Here is a 16,327-nt window from a genome sequence, read left to right on the forward strand (position 1 = left end):
ACACAGAACAATATGTAAAGCGCTACGTCATGATGATCATTCAGATTTTATTTTTACTGAGATTGATACTGGATCTGCAAGTTGATAGTGGTACACTTTTCATTACTACTCTATATTTTTGGGGTTTTTGCGTGTCACCCACAAGGAAATTGAATGTGTCTTGATGTGTTTTTGTGATATTGTTTGGTGGATGTCTAGATTAAACGTGCTCGCTGTGCAACCATCTTCCAGATCAAGGTTATCTGTTAGGAGAAGTTACTCAGTACGTGTAGTGTTGATACTTCAAAGACACCTGAAACATCAGATTTAATTCAGCATTTACATTTTCATGGTTTAAGTTAAAGAAAGGTGACTTTGTTCATTTGACGGCGAGAAGACCACCAGACCAACACAGTTAGATAGTGCTAGATATTGTTAATGTGTGTTTTAACTGATACTGGCAGTGTTGTAGATTAAATTCTGCAGTACTAGGGAATTTTTTTTTTTCTTGTAATATTGTCATGCACTAGGGCTGCTCACTATATTTTGTCATAAGTTTGGCAGTGTTACTCCTCTTGGACGCAACACCCAGTAGGCACCTGCTGTAGCTTACATTTTCAGTCACTTGTCAGGACACCAAGCATTTTGACCTGACCCTCATACAGTGGGGCTTTCAAATTGTTCTGTCAAACACTGACCCCAAATTTCAAAGTCTAAAACCAAATAGCAGGTTCTTTTGGCCATTTGTGGTCAGAAATCCACATCTGAAAACAGATTCCTATCCTTTGTTTGGTGCCAGTTACTTAATAATTCCCCAAAATCATCCAAGTTAAGGTGAAAATAGAGCCCACTGTTTGATCAGAGAGAAAAACAAAATAACAGACAGAATAGCCTGTGGCTGAGACTTGTATTTAACCCCTAGATGATCAGTGTGTGTGTGTATGTGTATCTGTGTGGGTAAACCAGTTTCACAGAGGTTTGGGTCAGCCCCAGATCTGCTCACCTGCTTTTGACTATAGTTACAGTGGTGCCTGAAAGTTTGTGACCTCTTCAGAGTTGTCTTCATAAATAGATAGCATAAATATCGCTTATCACCTAACAGATTTTTACACAAGTCTTAAAGTAGATAGAGAACCCAATTAAACAAATGAGACTAAAATACTATACTTGACAATTGTAATTCATTATCAAATCCAAGTAATTTATTTGAGTCTGTTTAAATATCTTGTCAAATCGATAAGGGGGGGATCCAACAATACAGAGAAATATTGGAAAAATACTTTTTTCTAGTTTACAGCGATGTTAGAAAAGAGTGTGTTAGTGTTGATCTCTATGTCAATCCTGCTCTACACAACCAACACACAAACAATGGCTCAGTGCATCTGAGGTCTGACCAGCTGACTCACGTCATCAGAAATATAGAAGCATGAAATTTATTTTAAATAATCTGTAGAAAACTGTAAATAATCTATAGAAAAGAGGTTGGAATCGGTTGAAGGCAGAATCATGTCAGTTTTGAGTGACAGGCATGTTGAAGGACCTAAAAATATAATAAGCTCCACAAGATAAGAAATGTTGATGAAATATGTACATGCCATATTGAAATAGCAAGTATATCTTACAAACTGGACTTGCAATCAGCAACACCAATTCACCAGTGAATCTTACCGCTGTCGGTGTTGTCATGTATTGATTTCCAGATACAACATTACCCAGTGGAAAAGTATTAAATTGGCTCTCTGTCATGTTACCTATAGAATGAATGTTAATGTTCAGATTTTATTGACTCACAGTTGACTATTTCACTGTATGTTGTCAGAACTGTTTAGGCTCCTGCGTTGGTACTTGAATAATATTGAATCAACTATTTATGACACTTGTGACCAAAAATCTTCCATGTGACTAAACATTTGTATCGGTTACACCAGTGTATCTGCTGTCTTGCCTTTGAACTCTAATGTATTTTCTGAACTCCCCTGAAAACAGCGTATTTTGATTGGAGTGAATCACTGCGCCACTGAGCTTTTTGAAGAGCTGGGAAGCATGAAGCAGTACACTAATTGAATCTTAATTCATTTACATATTGAGTTGAGAAATTACCAATATCAGGTAACCGACAAAAAAGGTTCAGGTTTAAGATGCATAATTGCTACAGGAAACGGTGAAAAAGTTTCGAGTGCTCCTAAATGAAAAAGGTTTGCGCACCAATCTAAGTGTGTAATTTGGAGCTCTGAGCATGGCTTGTGGGTAGCTTGTCCCCCAGGAGGTGCATCATGGACAATATACTCTATGGATGTGTGTAGTTGATTCCTGTCAGAGTGTTTGTTTTAACATAAGGTGTCTAGACTGTAATGAATGTAGTAAATGGCTGAAGAAAAGCCAAGCACCCAAATATGTGTATAAGTACACCTGCGCAGACCATCATTTACATACACGGGGTGAACAAATGCACTCCTTCCACGACCTCTTCATCATGCTGTCCTCATTGTGTCCTTGTTCTTCACCATACTGAATACATTTGCTGGTTGGGTCCATTGAATTTCATGTCCCACATTTTCAAGAGAACAATCTACATAATTTTCATGTTTTTATTCATTTCATATGAACAAAAATGGCTGCAGATAGCATCTGAAGTAGTATGTAGTGATGTGTGAGGCTGACGTAAGAAGGCCATGGACCGCGATCAGTGGGAGTATCCATCATGTAGTGGCCCCATTTATTTAGTCTTAGTGTCCAAATATTCTCCTGGAAAATATTTTGGCAATAAAGGTCAGTTGTATATTCCTCTGATACACTATCATGTAATGCGGCCAATTCTGCTTCCATGAATGTGAAATACCTTCAACATTTAACGGTCTTGGAAATGGTCTCTGAGCAGGCCAGCCTATGAAGCAAAATTACTTGTGACACTATACAGACAAGTTTTAGTTGTCTAGGTACCAGGTACCAATCAAGTGGAAAATATCCTGTAAAATAGGTCACAGTTAGCAAAGATGTCAAAGTAGGCTAGTTGCTAAAAACTTGGAACAAAAATGTAACCAAAATGACTGAAAGCTTACTGGAAGATCAGCATTACGAGGATCTACACGGGGGTAATCTGCATGAATCGAAAAGTAATGGATAAAAAATGTACAGTATACTAAGATGACAGCTTCCAGTTCAGAGTACGTAATTAGCCACTGCAATTTATTCATGACGGATCACAGAGGAATTTAATGCAGTTAAAGTAGTCGGTGATTTTGCTCAGAAAAGGAAAGAAAAGAAACAAAAATAATTGGTATTGGTATCAGACTTTACCTGTACAGCTGTTGTACTGAATAATGGAAACAACTGTCCAATTTTATGAGAAGAAGCTTTGCTGTCCAATGTGATTATATGTAATGTTATTCCGCGTCTGATAGAGGAGGCGCACGGATGACTTTTGTTTGAAAATAAACTTAAAAAATGGAAAGTTTAATAAAGTTCCAAAAGACAAAAGAAAGTTTTTCCAAACCGGTCCACATCCTTGAGTCATGCTGCTCTAATTTTGCTGACAAAATGTATTCATAGGCTGCCAATATACGACTGCTCGGGGGGCTTTAAGCAGCAAATTTATTGTCTGGGACACAAAATGCATCAGCTGATTTTATACAATTTACAATTGCAAATTTATTGATGTTGTCCAGATTAGCTTTATTGCTGTCACTACCTACAATTTCTGTGCTTGCAATTTATTAATTTGTGCGTTCATTTTAAATTAAAGCTATTGATTACAAATGATCTTCCAGGAATACTTTCACTAATAACCAATTCCTGGCCGGCTGTATATTTTCCCTTCCATCAATCAAAACGGTGTATGTAAAATTTCATTCGTTAGAAAATGCTGTAGAGTACACGTCACGGTAAAACAAGAGTATAATGCAAGATAATGAAAGGACTAATGAAAACATTAAAACCAAGGCACCCCAGAGTTACTGTGTTCTCAGTGTCTGACCCAGTTTCTTCTCTGCTTACAGGAAGGAGTAGAGGTGAGAGTGGCAAGAATCTTCAACACGTTTGGCTCCCGAATGCACATGAACGATGGACGTGTCGTCAGTAACTTCATCCTTCAGGCTCTACAAGGAGAACCTCTCACAGTATGCATCTCAAGCTTTTTACTTAAATCATTTTTGCACTTAGTGTTTTTTTTTGTTTTTTGTTTTTTTTACGTGCTTGAGACAAACACCTATGCTTTAGGCCCGTCATTTTCAGTGTTAGCATGATAAGAACTTTGTTTACGACTGTAATCCCAGATTTTATGAGTATAGATGTAGCTAAAGTGTCACTGTTGGGTTTATCTTCTCGCCCATGCACCGTCGGTAGGCAGAATTTAATGTGCCAGAAACTTATAATTACCCTTTGTTAGCAACAGAGGCCGCTGTTCCCTCTGCTCAGCATCCATTGCGTTCTGTTGCTTCGACTTTTTGGGAATTTTGCCTTCATTGGATAGTTGCAGTAGAGATAGACAGGAAATGAAAGAGACATGCAGCAAAGGTCTGGCCAGCCGTGAGTCAAACCAGGGACTCAACTGCTGTGGTAATTTTTACCCATTTTAGTATGTGCCCTAACCTCCCGGCCATCAGGTTATGCTGACTGGAAATGTATTGTTTGACACACGGTAACACATTCGCCCTGGCATTTAAGAATGTCAGTATGTTTATCACGCAGAAAGGATAATACGTGTCCTGTTGTTTTTCTAGGTGTATGGTACCGGTTCCCAAACGAGAGCCTTTCAGTATGTAAGGTGAGCATGCAAAAATAAACACCGTTTTCTTTTGTCCCGGAAAAGCATATCAATATACTGTGTGTGTGTGTGTGTGTGTGTGTGTGTGTGTGTGTGTGTGTGTGTGTGTGTGTGTGTGTGTGTGTGTGTGTGTGTGTGTGTGTGGTCAGTTAGTGAATTAATATGATGTTTGTCTTCTGATGAGGAAAGAACAATAAAAAGGTAATTAAAATAAATAAATAGTGTTATTAAGTCAAGTAATTAATTTGTTCTGAATAATGTAATGAATAAAGTAGAAATTTGGGCAACAGCAGTTGCAGATTATTGAATATGAAGAAAATTGCAGGCAGGTCTGCATGCATTGTCAAGTATCACGGGACTGTTATGAAGCATCATACATTAGATTTAGTTAGATGTACCTAATAAACTTAGTGTATATAGAACCAACTGTTTTTAAGAGTTAGGTTCAAACATAAATGTGCATGTTGCTTTATTGGCAAGCTGATATTCTCAAATTTATTATGGACAAAATCTTTATTAGATTTATTTGATTAAATTCATTGAAAAAATATCCAACATTTAAAAACAAAACCATTATTAAGTTCACTGAAACTGTGTTTATATTTATTTTGACATCACAATATTAACCAGCAAAATTCAAAGAGAACATTTCCAACATTAAAACAAACTTTGTTCGCCCGGTGGGTGCAGTTACACTGATGGAGTATGAGGAAAGTAGGGAACCGCAATAGTTTGTAGAATTTAAATACAACAAATACAAACTGTCTGATTCAAATTCAGTTTTTTAAAGCGGAGATTGAGGTTGAGTGATTCAAATTCAGATATAAATGATTTAAATTCGGTTTAAAAACATATTTCTGCCCATATTAAATAGAAATCTGATTGGTGCATGAATTGTACATTTTAAAATTAAGTACCCATTAAGATACTTTGAAGTTTCTGTAACAACTCTCTCGATCATTGTTGGTCTATGTGTAGTTTCTGTTTATTTGAGGATTCCAGTATTGCCTCTCAGAGCTGGTGTTTTGAGATATGCTTTCATCTACCGTCACAGATCTTCCTTTTCAGGATGCTTTGTAGCTTCTCGAAAGGGTTGAGGTCAGGGTGGAGTGGTGGCCACAGCAGGGGATTCTCAGTGGGTCAGTGGTGTTCTGTGGATCATGGATACATGGATATCGTGACAACGCAATTCCTTTCATGCCATGGCAGAAAGCCAGACTCTGACATCGAGATTGGGAGCAACTTAATGGTTATTTTGAAGGCTGGAATTTGTGGTGGTGTTAAATTATACAGCATTATACCGAGAGGCGTTTGTACTACTATGGCTGATCTCCCTTCGTAATGTGACTTAAAAAGTACGACTGAAGTGCATCTTTGAGTGCATCATGTATATATGCATGAATGCAAATTTGCCATTTGGGAGAAAGAAGAGAAAACTGATGTGGACAGTGCCGTGTTGAAGATTAGAATTCATAGTAAAATTGCATCAACTATTTTGTGATTTGTGTTAGGAGGTAGCCTGACTTATAAGTCATTAGACGTGAAAGTCTAAAAGCACAGATATGAAATGAGGTGAATTAATTTCCTATATTTTTTAGCCGTGCGGAGCTCAAAGGAGGTTTTCATGTTCAGTGCTAATTAGCACATGTTTAGTCTGTAAGATGAAGAACATGGTAAAGATTATAGCTGCTCATGCAAACATAAGCACGCGAGCTGTGACTTTGTGGGCATGTTGACGTGCTAATCGAAGCACGTCACCCTCAAAGCACCACCGTGTCTGCTGTAGGTGAAGTCCCAACTAAGCTGCTTGCACGGCTGCGCGCTCTTCTTTTGATTGACTATTTGTCTTGTTTTAAAATATACTCGCTGCTTGCTGCCTCTGTTCTTTTATTGATTTGCGGTGCCATGTAAGCCCTAGGTGGATTAGGTATAGTTGTTTGCATGACACAAAAGTAAGAAAAAACCAACAACCTTCAAACGTCTGGCTGGACCTCATGTTTTTTTAATTAGCATCACTGGAAAGAGACTTTAGTAATTAAAATATCCGGGAGGAGAATAAAGCGTCGAAACTGGCATTCTTATCTGGCCGTGGAAGCTTTTGCTCCACGGCGGTGTTGGGCTAAATGGAAAAGCAACACTGAAACAGTTGGAGGTCAGTGTCAGCTGAGAAATATGTGCTATGTTAGAAAATGTTCCGATTGAACAAACCTGCACGGAAAGTTCACGCTCCTAAAAGCTCCTTCATCCACAGTTTAACCACAGAGTGCTTTCCATTTGTTTTGCAGTGATCTGGTGAACGGCCTCGTCTTGCTGATGAACAGTAACATCAGCAGCCCGGTCAATCTGGTGAGTTCACGATCTACGTATCGCAAATCAAAATGGAAAATGAAGTCCGCATTGGCGGGCAATTTGCCGGCAGCTCATGTTATGTGAACGTCTCGTGTTGGCGCTGATGTAATGGAAGTTTGCGGATTCTGTTTGCAGGGGAACCCAGAAGAACACACTATATTGGAGTTTGCGCAACTCATCAAAAGTCTTGTTGGTAAGGTCATCTCAGTCCCTGTTTAGTTGAGCTCGGCTGTCTCTTCTTGTCTCCTTTGCCACTGAGCATTTAAGTTGTGTTGGACCCGTTATGAGACAGATTGTCACCCAGCGTCGTCACTGTGAACGGAGTGAGTGAAGTCCAATAAAACTACCTGATAAACCTGAGAGCTACACTAAATTGGATTTGAATTACATACATGTACACGCTGGCTGGTTCTCTTTCCCTTTCATTTTTCGGCTTGCTGACATTTATACGTTGACGTAATCTAATATTTGTCCCCGTGTCCGTCTGAGAGCGGTAGTAATGTCCCTCTCTCATTTTATTTGACTTTCAGTCTGTTTTTTCTCTGACTTATTTCTTTTTGTGCCCCTCAAAAATGTGTTTTGCAGAGTTTTGTACTCAAAGATTGTTTTCGGATGTGTCTGCTGAAAGTTTCTCTGAGCTTGTTTAAAGTTTTTCTGCGAGCAGCTTTCGTGACAATCAGATACGAACGTACGATGTAGAAACTTGAAACCTGGATAGCACAAACACCGAGAAGGAGGAGGTGCACATGTTATTTTAAGAAATCCTAACTACATATTTGAACTCTTATATGGCAAAATCACATCAGACAAATTAGTATTATGTTTTTATTTTTATACTCCTTCAAACATGGCTGCAGAGCTATTCTTCTGTGTCGCGGTGGCCTTGGTAGAGAAATGTATCTGTTTCTCATGAGGTATTTAACCACCTTATTGATACAGCATATTATATTATCAGACAGTATCTTGGACTCACTATACTGTGTACACAAATAATCATATTTACAAATATATGTTTGTACAAAAAAAATGGAAAAGCCTTTGTTCAACCTGCTCTGTGCCGTTTTCTCTATGAAAGACGGGTCTATGGCCATTAGACACGCGTAGGAGAAAACAAAGGAGACTTCAATCACATTTGTTATCTGTCTTTGTAGTCTTTGGAAATGTTTGAGAGGGCGCATGTCGGCCCCATCAGAACATCTGGCCGAGCTGCTGACCTCACACACAAAGTAGGAGTAAGAATAATAACAACGTGTCCCTCTCTTGTGACTGTCCCTGAACACACACACACACACACACACACACACACACACACACACACACACACACACACACACACACACACACACACACACACACACACACACACACACACACACACACACACACACACACACACACACACACACACACACAGTAAGCCGAAGCCAGATCCAGTTTCTTCCTGAGGCCCAGGACGACCCACAGCGAAGACGACCTGACATCCGAAAAGCCAAGATGCTGCTCGGCTGGGAGCCGGTGGTACGTGAGATGCACGATTATGAAATGTTCACATGCACACATGCGGTCTTGTATTGGAAATATTCTGGATATTCCGTAGCTGAAATTTTTTGTGCTGCTTTAATGGGCGACTATGAAACAACTTTGGCTCCTTTGTGGAGTCACACAGCGCTGCTAATGAATGTTGTTGCGCTGCAGATTCTCATGATGTAATATCTTCTTTAACAAGCAGATACTTCTATTTTTTATACATATGGAAATATTATAACAAAATTCTCTTGATATCAGTTTGTCTCTTGGTTTTCAATCAAATTTGCACATTAAAACTCCTTTCATATTCTTATGATTTTTTTTTTTCTATTTTACTGCAACAAATTCATACAGAAAATCGAATGTTAGTATATGGTCCCACAATTATTTGTAACATTGAGAGATAACATACATTTTGATAAAGATTAAATTAGGTTATATGATTCATTTTACAGTTTTAAAAATGAACTCGTCAGTGTTTAAACTATGTAATGATAGTGCTGTTTCAAAAGCTCCGTAAATAACTTCTCATCTCTCGACTGCATCTACTGAGATATGATGAACCCCTCGGGGATATATGCCATATGTGTCCTTGACCTTGATATTAGTATCATTTCTAATCTGATTTTAAGACATTCCAACTTGACGCATGATGTCACAGACTGATGCTACAGAGCATACTGGTGCAACTACATTACATGTGTAAATTATGCACAGAAACACTTATTTTCTTGCAATTGCATGTTCTTGAAATTTATGAAATATTTTTCAGTATTTTCTTACATCATGAAGAATTTTATATACAATATTCAGTATGTACAGTTTTTAGACTATCATGTGGCAATGAGACTACTGAAACATACTGTGATTAATATATATACTGTATATTTTTTATACAAAAAAAATATATATATATTTAAAAAAATATATATATTTAATTTTTAATTTTTTTATGGGATTCTAGCTGTTTATTTACCAAGTCAATTTGTTGAATGGCATTGGAAAGTGTGGGATCGTTATGAAATGGAAAATGTTGAGGCCTCCGTCATCCAGAGCAGCGTCCGACTTCCTCACTGCTGCACTACTACATGACCAGCCTATTGATGATATTTACATCCAGTATCGAGCTTGCTCTACTGATTATTTTTGTCAACGTGCTTGTCGGAGTGGCAGCACCTAAGTGTTGGATGTGTTCTGTCTCGTGTCAACAGGTGCCCCTGGAGGAAGGCTTGAACAAAACTATTCAGTACTTCAGCAGAGAACTGGAGCACCAGGCCAACAACCAGTACATCCCCAAACCTAAAGCCGCCCGCATGAAGAAAGGAAGACCCAGACACAACTGAGGCCGGGTTTTCCACCACACGCTCTTCATCAAAACAGAGATGTATGAGAGAGTTGAAAGGGCAACTCTTTGAAATATACACTGCTGAGTAGTGCACTCTTGGAAATGGTGTCTTTTTTTGAGAAGCAGAGACAACTTTCTCAAAACTCTTTAAAAAGATGGCGTTGCCTTGAGTTGGAGCTGCAGCTGCATTGTCAGTTAGAGCTTCATTACTGGAGTTCATGTGACTGATGGACAAGCCTGAGTCAAAGAGGCAACAAATTGCTGGCAAGAAATCTAATATCCAGCATACTGTTTTGTGAATTTGTGCTTTTGCTATTTAAATCGCAGCCATGAGAGTCCTGCAAACAGCTTGCACTGTGCATCTGTGCTTTGTGTTTATTTGATCACCCTCCTGGTGTTTTGCCTCTGGAACGAGCTACCTGAATTTGTTTTATCCACTGGATGTTTTGTCCTCTTATCAGTGGCGTGCCAGCACTCCGTTGGCTGCTCATTCAGTGTGCTGCAGGGCTGGACAAACCTTCTAGAAAGACTGTTGACATCATGTTTTTCAGGACATTTATCATGTTTGTGAAATCTCATGTCAGGATGAGCATTATCGATTTGAGGTGAAGATGCTATTTTAATAAAATATTTCCAATATTTTGTGTACGATATCAATAGTTCAGGAGATACTTCTCCAATTTGCGTTAAGTGAAATTAAACAAGGACAGAGGCAGTCACAGCAACATCTTTATTGACAAAGGCAAGACTTTTAACAGTATTTCGTACAAATTGGCTGCTTCAAAGCCTTGGTTGGTCGAGCAGGTCAATGTTTCATCATAACAAAAACACAGTATGCAAGAATGAAGAGAACGCATTTGAAGGGGTTTTATACTGGTGAGTGCAACCAATCAAGACAACAAAGCCAGAACAACTGAATTACCTGGAAGGTGTAAAAGACTATAACCGGCAGTAGACTAAAACTCAGACAAAGTAACACATCCTTGAACCATTCACAAAGTGTGTGTGTGTGTGTGTGTGTGTGTGTGTGTGTGTGTGTGTGTGTGTGTGTGTGTGTGTGTGTGTGTGTGTGTGTGTGTGTGTGTGTGTGTGTGTGTGTGTATATATACTTGTATTTCTTATGTTGTAGGGACATAAATCCAGGTATAAAGTCAATTTTGGGAATTTTAAGTGACAAAAAGCCAGTCACTAACATAAGGATATACTACATATAAGGAAACGAATGTGAAGTCTTCTAAAGTGATGGAAACACAGCAGAGCATGTTGTGAGTCACTGGAGTCAATAGTAGTCATAGTTGACATTAGCGCCGTGTCTGTAGGTAGAAGTGTCACGCGGGCCGATGGGGGCGTTTTCATCATAGTGGTGTTGACGTCCTTGGTCACTGGAGCGTGCGTGGTCCAGCCAGTACGACAGGTCAGCCTCCAGCCTCTGGTGAGGACAAACAACACAGCCGTGACTTGTGAGGAAACTCTACACAAAGCTCAAGCTAATAGACATACAGGCAGCTGATAAGACGTCCACTGAGACTGACGGCAGGCACAGCTGTGGCAATGAACGGCAAACAATGAAAAGGCCAGTGCTTTGACAGCTTTGGCCTTTTAAGAAGGCAACAGCAAATGGCATATGCACAGATTCAAGGCATTGTCGGGAGAAATACTGCTGTAGTTGGCTGAAACACATGCTGTCAACTCTCAGGAATAGACAGTAGGGGGTTATTTTGTGCACTCTGCTCCTCTTTTTCTACTCTTGTTATCTGTTCCCTGCGTTCTTTTCTGTCCCCGGTGAATTCTACATGACTCACTGACCTGAAAGAAAACTGAATCTGGCTCTGCAGGTGGATTTATATTTGAAAGGAAATTCATGTTACCATGTGTTCAGTTCCTCAACTGTACTTATTCGTTCACTCAAATGATGACATTTTGAGGATAAGCGTGCCTTTTGAGAGCAACTTTTATACTTCAGACCAAAGTGTTTACTTAACATTTTTGTCCTCCACATATGAGATTCAGTATGTGAAGATCCAGATGACTATATTTTGACTATCCGTTTTATGTCTTTCTAAATTTACGTTTTTGTTTTTTGAGTGTGTTCTCTTTACTGCCAAGTTTAAAGCCCCTGGATATCACTTTTTTCTGTAAAAGAAAACATTTGTTGCCAGATAAGCAGCAATTTGATAAAGTTTTGCAGACAAAAACTTTTTTTTTTTTTTTTAATCTAGAGTCTTAATAAAAGAGCCTAAAATGTTTCATGACGGTTCAAAAATACAAAAAAAAAATCTGTTGAATCAGGATTGTTTGGAGAAAATTGATCATGTTCAACAGCATTCCCAGGAACTCTTGAGCCCTGCTGTAACACTAAACAGCTGTAGCTACCCTTTATAACATCCGTACGCAAGTGGGAACTGACTTTTATTGGTACCAAATTTGAACAGTGCACGGTCAGTCGGCTGTTGAGAAAAGCCGAAGTAAAGGTGAGTTCTCGGTGAGAGTTCAACTGGTGCGAATTATTATTATTATTATTATTATTATTTATTTTTTATGGATGATAAATTATGAAACAAAATTTAGGAGTCTTTTCTCAGTGGTTTGTAAATCGATGTGTTGTCTGTATGCTTTGTCTGGTGCCCGTTTTGTGTTTCAGACTCCCTGACATGTTGGCCACTCTGCTTGATTTCTCTTTTCGCCGTAGTTAAAGCGTTCAGGTGTTCAGAGAAAACCTGATGTGACTAACCTGCTCATCAAATCCCATGTACATGAACTGCATAATCCACTGCTGGACGTCCGGTCTACTGCGATCCCAAATTTGCCTCTTGGTTCTGCTCAGCTTCGCCAGGAACTCTTGAGCCTTGGAAGAAGGGACTGCAACAGAGGACTTTGACGGAGCAGTACCAGCTCCTGCCACTGGATGGAAGCACAATGAGGCAAACAAAATAATAAAAGGGTATTTCTAAACACAGTTTTTAAAGGAGTTGTTTTTTTCTATCAGCAGCATGACAATTGTGTTAGCTAAGCCTGCAAAGGATGTTACCATCTCTTTTCCTTAAGATCTTGTGTAAGCTGCTGTCACTGGACACATCTGTGAAGGAGAGGCAACAGAGACAAAATGAGCTGCAGTACAAACACCGTCCTTCTTGACAGGTTAGTTACACTCTTGATGAATGATATAAAAAAAAAACAACACCACTGAATCGGACGTCAGTCTTCTCAAACACAACCACAATGTTTATGGACAGCTTAAATTGTAGGTTTTTACCCATCATGAGCCAACAGAAGACATCTGAAGTTAAACTTCAAAGGCAAATCTTTTAGACCAATACTTGGGAGACAATTTTAAAGCTGCTCACATACAGATGGTTCGTGGAACCCCAAGACGACATCAAAACAGCTTCTTTTTTCTTTTTTTCCATGTATTGTAGCAAATTTTCTGATTTTTTTTTTTTTTTTTTTTTTTTTTACACACTTCACATTTACTTTTCTAAGTTTACCGAACTAGTTTCATGGAGGAATTTGTTTTCAGTTTTCATGACAAATATAAATGTCAAAATGAGGCATTGAAGGAAAAGTTGGCAACTCGCATCAAAGAAAACAAACTTCTGGCCAATTTCCATGCAAATATATTTGCTACAGTGACTTCCTTGCTGCAGCTCTGAGCGATGGTTCTACACTGTGTGCGGGGAATACTCGTGTACAAAGTGAACTAACGAGATATCTTTTACTTACTGAATCAAACCAATCCAGTTAGATGAGCTTTTATCCTCGTAACTGTAAACAACACAGAGCAGTGTTCCCTCTTCCTTCTGAATACCATGCACCTCAAAATATGCACAGAAATCCGGTCCATAGCCTGAGGTGGACTTTGTCTGCTTGAGCTCAAAAGATTTCCACTGTGCGGTGAGATGGAAGGCTGCAATCTCACAAAATTGCTTCCATGTGTTTATCTTCAGATTTTGATGCAGATAAATGAGCTGTGAACATCAAATTCCTGCCGTTTCCCCCCCCCCCTCAATATTACAGCAGTCTGCCCTTCAACATGTACACTATACTTATTCTTTCAGCAGTGTTTTTTAATCGTCTCTCCCTCCACTGTATTTAGAAATGAGTAACCCTCTTTGCATTTGTAGTAGCGTATTAATAAGTAACAGTCTACAATAAGGTAAAATAATACAATAAAGTGGCACTTTTCCAATGATAACTTAGAAACTACATAAATGCTTTGATCAAATTTAGTTTTTGGTTCCTCAACTGCACTTTTTCAGTCACTTAGATAATGACATTTTGAGGACGAGTGTGCCTTTTGAAAAGCGTCTTTTAGACATCAAGCCAGATGAATGGTCACTCTACATTTCTGTTTTTAGGTCTTTCTTCTTAAGAAGACAAATGTTTTAAAAATCTTTTTAAAGACGTGAATAGCTGATGAAACATTTGTCCTCGTAAGAGCAACTGACCAACTGTTGAACTTTATTTTCATGAAATTTTGCACAGACATTCACTGTCACCATATCATACAGTGTATGTCCCAATGGCTTTGGTGATCCACTGATTAATCCTGCAGCACCAACAACAGATCAAAAATGTACTCCGTTTATTACTTCGGTTAAAGCAATGACATCACCTTCAGCCTCAGTTGTTGTTAGTGCAAAGCAAATGTTATCACGCTAACATGCTGGACTAAGATGTTAAACATATTAAATATTGTACCTACTAAACATCACTATATTAAAGTGTCACCATGCTGACGTTAGCATTTAGCTTAAAGCACCCAAGTACGGCTTTAAAAAGCTGCTAGCATAACTGTAAGTAGAACTGCTGTCTTCTGAAGACTTTAAGGAACTGACTTACAAAGAAGGCAGCTATGAAGCTGATTCATTTGTGCTCCGAGTAGTTATCATTAGATCAATGGGATTGGAGGATATAAACATGTATATTAGGGTATCATCTGCACAGCCATGGAAGTGTATTGACACTGCCAAATGTAGCCTTCATTGATTTAAAAACCACTCGTCCTAAAGTAGAGCCTTGTGTCACACCAATACTGATTCCCAAGACGAGACAAAAATGAAAACAAACTATGAATCTGAATGTATGTCCTAAAACATAAAGCAGATGCAGCATTATAGAGACGCTGAGCTTTTGTATCAGATTTTGTTTTTACTACATACCAGGGAGTTGGAATCAAATTATATTGAGCAGAAACATTCCAAGTTATTTTTCTTCAGAATGATTTTAACCTTCGGTTCCTCAGCTAAGGAACATAATGTTATTTTTGCATTTTTATTTTCACTTTGCTCTCATTCATTTCCAAAGCATAGCACATGTTTTTAGAGTGTTGGATTACCTTGTGTTATTGTGTAAGTAGTCCTTAGTTTTCAAACATGCAAAGAGCTTCAATTTTCATTGCATTGTTGTTAAACTTAAGGTTATGCATGTGTCCTGGATGCATAATCGTAGTGTAACAATAACAAAAGCAGATGTGATTTTACTGCGATGGGTTTTCCCCCAAAGTAAGTTCAAAGTCTGTGAGTTTTCTTGACAACTGCAATGAAAATAATTCTGTGGCTGCAAGAAAGGTTGGTGAAATACATTGAAAGGTGTGCTGTGCTTTGAAAAGTAGGAAACAGAAAAGTGAATTACACTTCATTTAAAATGAATGTGATAGAACATGCAAAACGATCAGTACAGCCCTTTAGATTTGTAATCTGGTCTATTGATGTGTCTGCATTTTCTCTCAAATATGCGGTCTGTGTGTAATAGAAACTAAGACATGAAACCTGTACAAGAAATGTTTTTCACTGTTTTTTAAGAACATTCTCTGCAAGATATATTTTACAGACTTGTAAGTAATTCATCATTTTAACAACTAGTGCTGCACCACAAAAAGCTATTGATAAATAAAAGATCAGACAGTGCTAGACTCATGTGCAGTAGAAGATGTGGCATTGCAAATGTAAAGCCAAAGAAACACACCTGATTTTGCTTACCTCTAAGAGCTACTAGTGTCAGCAATACAGCCAGCCCCATCAACCTCAAATAGAGCTGCTGGGATGCCATCTTGTACCCACTCAGACTCTTTTCAGAGCTCTTTAAAGGCAACAACTGAGCATAAACTTGCTACAATACACAACCAGAGGGAAGAATGGGAGGCGACCCAGACTTTCCAAGTGGAAACTGGCCAGTGGCGGTGGAATGTCTTTTACCTCCCACCCTACAGAAGCAAGACTGCAAATGGCTTTTCCAGTCTTAAATTAATTTCCATGCATGTCCCAGTAGAAGAGTCCCAGCAGAAGAGGGGCGGGAGAAAACAGTTTGTCACAGACATCACAAGAAAAACCCTGTTGCAAAGATCAACTTACACTAGTGTGATGTGG

At 38.7% G+C, this 16,327-nt stretch overlaps 2 protein-coding genes across 3 annotated transcripts in view; one reads left to right on the plus strand and one right to left on the minus strand.

Moving 5' to 3' along the window:
- Positions 1 to 12,918, plus strand: part of uxs1 (UDP-glucuronate decarboxylase 1) — a 33,101-nt gene extending 20,183 nt beyond the window's left edge. The window contains exons 10-16 of one of the 2 annotated variants that reach the window (XM_069707573.1): positions 3,975 to 4,094; positions 4,698 to 4,741; positions 7,027 to 7,087; positions 7,226 to 7,283; positions 8,505 to 8,608; positions 9,829 to 11,667; positions 12,604 to 12,918. In XM_069707573.1, the coding sequence (XP_069563674.1) occupies positions 3,975 to 4,094; positions 4,698 to 4,741; positions 7,027 to 7,087; positions 7,226 to 7,283; positions 8,505 to 8,608; positions 9,829 to 9,960 (519 nt within the window). In that variant the 3' untranslated portion in view covers positions 9,961 to 11,667; positions 12,604 to 12,918. The remainder of the gene's footprint in view (positions 1 to 3,974; positions 4,095 to 4,697; positions 4,742 to 7,026; positions 7,088 to 7,225; positions 7,284 to 8,504; positions 8,609 to 9,828; positions 11,668 to 12,603) is intronic. The other variant, XM_069707572.1, reaches the window with a different exon arrangement.
- ecrg4a (ECRG4 augurin precursor a) lies at positions 10,679 to 16,112 on the minus strand. The gene is made up of 4 exons (XM_069707574.1): positions 15,941 to 16,112; positions 12,991 to 13,038; positions 12,694 to 12,863; positions 10,679 to 11,391 (listed from the first exon to the last, which is right to left on the minus strand). The coding sequence occupies exons 1-4, from the start codon at positions 16,008 to 16,010 to the stop codon at positions 11,242 to 11,244; spliced, it is 438 nt and encodes a 145-aa protein (XP_069563675.1). The 5' UTR covers positions 16,011 to 16,112; the 3' UTR covers positions 10,679 to 11,241.
- Positions 16,113 to 16,327: the final 215 nt, after the last annotated feature.

Source organism: Brachyistius frenatus, unplaced genomic scaffold (assembly GCF_029030835.1).
Source record: "Brachyistius frenatus isolate BFR_SWC_R1_liver_20210118 unplaced genomic scaffold, ASM2903083v1 Contig_70, whole genome shotgun sequence".
NCBI lineage: Eukaryota > Metazoa > Chordata > Actinopteri > Embiotocidae > Brachyistius > Brachyistius frenatus.

What these genes read in the sequence shown, in the direction of transcription:
- ecrg4a (XM_069707574.1), bottom strand. Translation starts at nt 16,010, where the DNA reads ATGGCATCCCAGCAGCTCTATTTGAGGTTGATGGGGCTGGCTGTATTG. An exon ending in GACACTAGTAGCTCTTAGAG is followed by an intron (nt 13,039 to 15,940) that starts GTAAGCAAAATC and finishes TCTCCTTCACAG; the next exon opens with ATGTGTCCAGTGACAGCAGC. An exon ending in ACATGGGATTTGATGAGCAG is followed by an intron (nt 11,392 to 12,693) that starts GTTAGTCACATC and finishes TGTCCTCACCAG; the next exon opens with AGGCTGGAGGCTGACCTGTC.